This window comes from Aplysia californica, unplaced genomic scaffold (assembly GCF_000002075.1).
Source record: "Aplysia californica isolate F4 #8 unplaced genomic scaffold, AplCal3.0 scaffold00936, whole genome shotgun sequence".
In the NCBI taxonomy this organism is placed as follows: Eukaryota; Metazoa; Mollusca; class Gastropoda; order Aplysiida; family Aplysiidae; genus Aplysia; species Aplysia californica.
Genome location: NW_004798206.1, coordinates 55,191 through 58,387, shown reverse-complemented (window position 1 = coordinate 58,387; position 3,197 = coordinate 55,191). Strand labels below are relative to the sequence as shown.

Genomic DNA, 3,197 nt, shown 5'->3' with positions numbered 1-3,197 from the left:
CTCTCTCTCTCTCTCTCTCTCTCTGTGTATTTTATATACATTGACAATTTTGATCTGAAGTTTCCATCAAAGTATCTTTTGAATCGTGAAACCTATAGCCTACTTGTTTCATTAGGAAAAAGCTGGGTTTTTAAAAAATTATACGTAAACATTCAAAAGAATACTTTGTCCTTGACATGCCGAAAAAAATACAAAATAGTCAAGGACTCAACGGGGGGAAAGGGAAAGGTTGTATGGCCTTCAGGCTGAATTCGTTTCTATTGCTTCAAAGTGAAAATCACACTAACAGACGATAGAAACCAAAGTTTAAAAAATGAAGAAACCTTAGAATCTAGCAGAGCTTTTTGCTCAATCTTCTCAGTGGCCAATATGAAGGGTGAAGAAGAAGCTCAAAAAAAGAAAATCAACTCAGACAGCCAAAGTATACAAGGAAACAAACAACAAACAACACCTCTCCCCCATTATTCCCCCCCCCCACCTAAAAAACAAAAAACAAACCCCTTTTTCTGTCCTCCCTGTGATGCTCATTGTGTTATTTTGACAGAAGTTGTGTCCAAGTTTAAAATGCTCAAGTCTCGACCGGTCATCATCATCCTGGGACAGAACCTCGAGAAGGTGAGAGAGTAAGAGAATGAGAGAAACTCTTTGCTGTTGTTGTTGTCTTCCTCTGTGCACTCACATGATTGCTGTTTCTGCTAGAATATAGGTCTTTGGATTCTCAACTTTAATTCTTTGAACCCTAAATCTTGAAATTTCTCAAATCTCTATCCCTGGATATTATTCGCAAATTTGATCAAAGTTCACGAGGGCACACACAGACTGAGGGGAAGAACATGGAGAAATAAACACACATGTGTTCACTCCCTTGTTTACCGTATTCCAAGATGGAAATATTGTAAGGCAACGAAGAAGAAATAAAGAGAGTGCTTTTGACGGACTACACAACTTAGGGTAGTCCGTGCCCCGGTGAACCGGCCTTATGGTATACAGCAAAATATTGCCCAGGCTGTAACGGGTTCAAAGGGTTAAGAGCTTTAAGATTATACCAATAACTTTTTATACCCTTAAAAAAGTCGGCAAGTCTACAGACTAGGCGCTGCATAATTGTTTGTTTTTTTCTTTTCCTTATTGATTCTAAATATCTGTTTGCATGTTCTTCAGCTGTATCCTCATATTCTAACAGATCTTCGTTCTTCTTTTCTTCTTTTCTTTTCTTTTTTTGTTTTTTGTAAAAAAAAAAATTCATGGATAGTTCATGCTTGAATTTGAAACCTATTTCTTTTTCTGCTGAAAATGCTAACTGATACATATTTCAAACTATTGTTGCTATAACAGGGAATAGCCTTCTCATTCTTTAAGAGTTAATACGTGTGTCTGTCTCTGTGTGTACACAGACCGTCTTTATTCTTCGAGTTAATCCGGTGGGTGGTAGGTATGTGCTCTTGTATGCTTTTCTCCTTTGTTCCTATCAAACATCTATCGTCTTTGTCTCCCGTCCTTCTTTTTTGTGTTTGTTACTCTCTTGTAACACCTCTAATCTTCGGAACTAATATGACCTAATTGTGTTGCAAGTGCCGTAAAACAGAGTTAATCTGGTTGTTGGTGGGTATGTGCTCTTGTATGCTTTTGTCCTTTGTTCCTATCAAACATCTATCGTCTTTGTCTCCCGTCCTTCTTTTCTGTGTTTGTTACTCTCTTGTAACACCTCTAATCTTCGAAACTAATATGACCTAATTGTGTTGCAAGTGCTGTAAAACTCTTATTAAAACCAACAAACAAGAGTTAATCCGTGTGTCTGTCTCTTGTGTGTGTGCACAGGCCATCTGGAACTGGATGGACAACTACCCCTTAGAGTTCACAGAGCTGCAGAAAAGGCCCAATGACGAGTTACAAGGTACAGTGTTGTTTCTTGTGTCGGTCGCTAAAGGATGAAATAATGATAAATAGTATTTTATTTTGTACCTAAGAGCAGTTGCCTAATGTTTCTGAGTAACTTCGTTGGCGGATGTTGTTGTGTGGTTTGCTCCTTCTTTCCTCTCAAAACTTCTGTTGGTGGGTGGTTGGCGGGTGTTCTGGTGTGGTTTGCTCCTTCTTTCCTCTCAAACTTCTGTTGGTGGGTGGTTGGCGGGTGTTCTGGTGTGGTTTGCTCTTTCTTTCCTAGATCAAACATCTATCGTCTTTATTTCCCCTCCTTCTTTTTTGTGTTTGTTACCCTCTTGTAACACCTCTAATCTTCAGCACATCTATTACCTCATTGTGTTGCAAGTGCCGTAAAACTCTTACTAAAACAAATAAAACAATCTCGTTAATAGGAGAAGAGCGGGTGGTTGGGAGGGTGCCACTGGTAGGTCCTACTTCTTTATGTTCTTCTCTTTTGTTTCTGTCTGTCTGTCTTCCTTTTTCCCAGCACTGATGACCATTATTGTGTCGATGCGCTTCTTTTTACTCAAACAAACGAAATAGAAGGAGAAGGGGAATGCTTTTGATGTAAACGAGACGCGACCTCCGCGCTTTCTTTTTGTATCTCCATTTTTAGGAACAGTGAACACAGTTCATAACAAAGAGTGAGTGGGTGGTTGGTGGGTGTTCTGGTGTGGTTTGCTTCTTCTTTCCTATCAAACATCTATCGTGCGCCTTGATCTCCCCTCCTTCTTTTTTGTGTTTGTTACTCTCTTGTAAAACCTCTAAACTTCATCACTTATATGACCTTATTGTGTTGCCAGTGCCGTAAAACTCTCACTGAAACTAAACTAAACTATATGACCATTATTGTGTCGATGCGCTTCTCTTTACTCAAACAAACAAAATAAAAGGAGAAGGGGAATGCTTTTGATGTCGACAAGAGTAGAAACGTGTTCAGCGACTGCTTGTTGAAGTGACCGTGGTTTGTCTCTCGTCTCCCCAGACTGCTGCGACAAGTTGTTTGACCACCTCAACAGTCTGACCGAGGGCTCAAGGCGCAGGGTTCAAATCTGGCCGCTGCAGATGATGCTGCTTATCCTGTGCCCGGTATGTGGGTCGGTGTGGACTCCACACTCACATGTACACATTCATGCACACACATCAATATTTGTTTGTGATGGAGACGCACACACACTCACATGTACACATTCATGCACACACATCAACTCTTGTTTATGATGGAGACACACACTCACATGCACTTGCGTATGCACACACACACACACACACACACA

The 3,197-nt window shown here is 40.3% G+C and overlaps 1 protein-coding gene across 1 annotated transcript in view; it reads left to right on the top strand.

Moving 5' to 3' along the window:
* The window catches only part of LOC118478777 (neurofibromin-like), a gene marked incomplete in the record, with an annotated part of 28,884 nt that overhangs the window by 15,383 nt on the left and 10,304 nt on the right, over window positions 1-3,197 (top strand). The window contains 3 exon segments of the mRNA XM_035972975.1: window positions 545-615; window positions 1,819-1,894; window positions 2,906-3,009. Of these exon segments, the coding sequence (XP_035828868.1) occupies window positions 545-615; window positions 1,819-1,894; window positions 2,906-3,009 (251 nt within the window).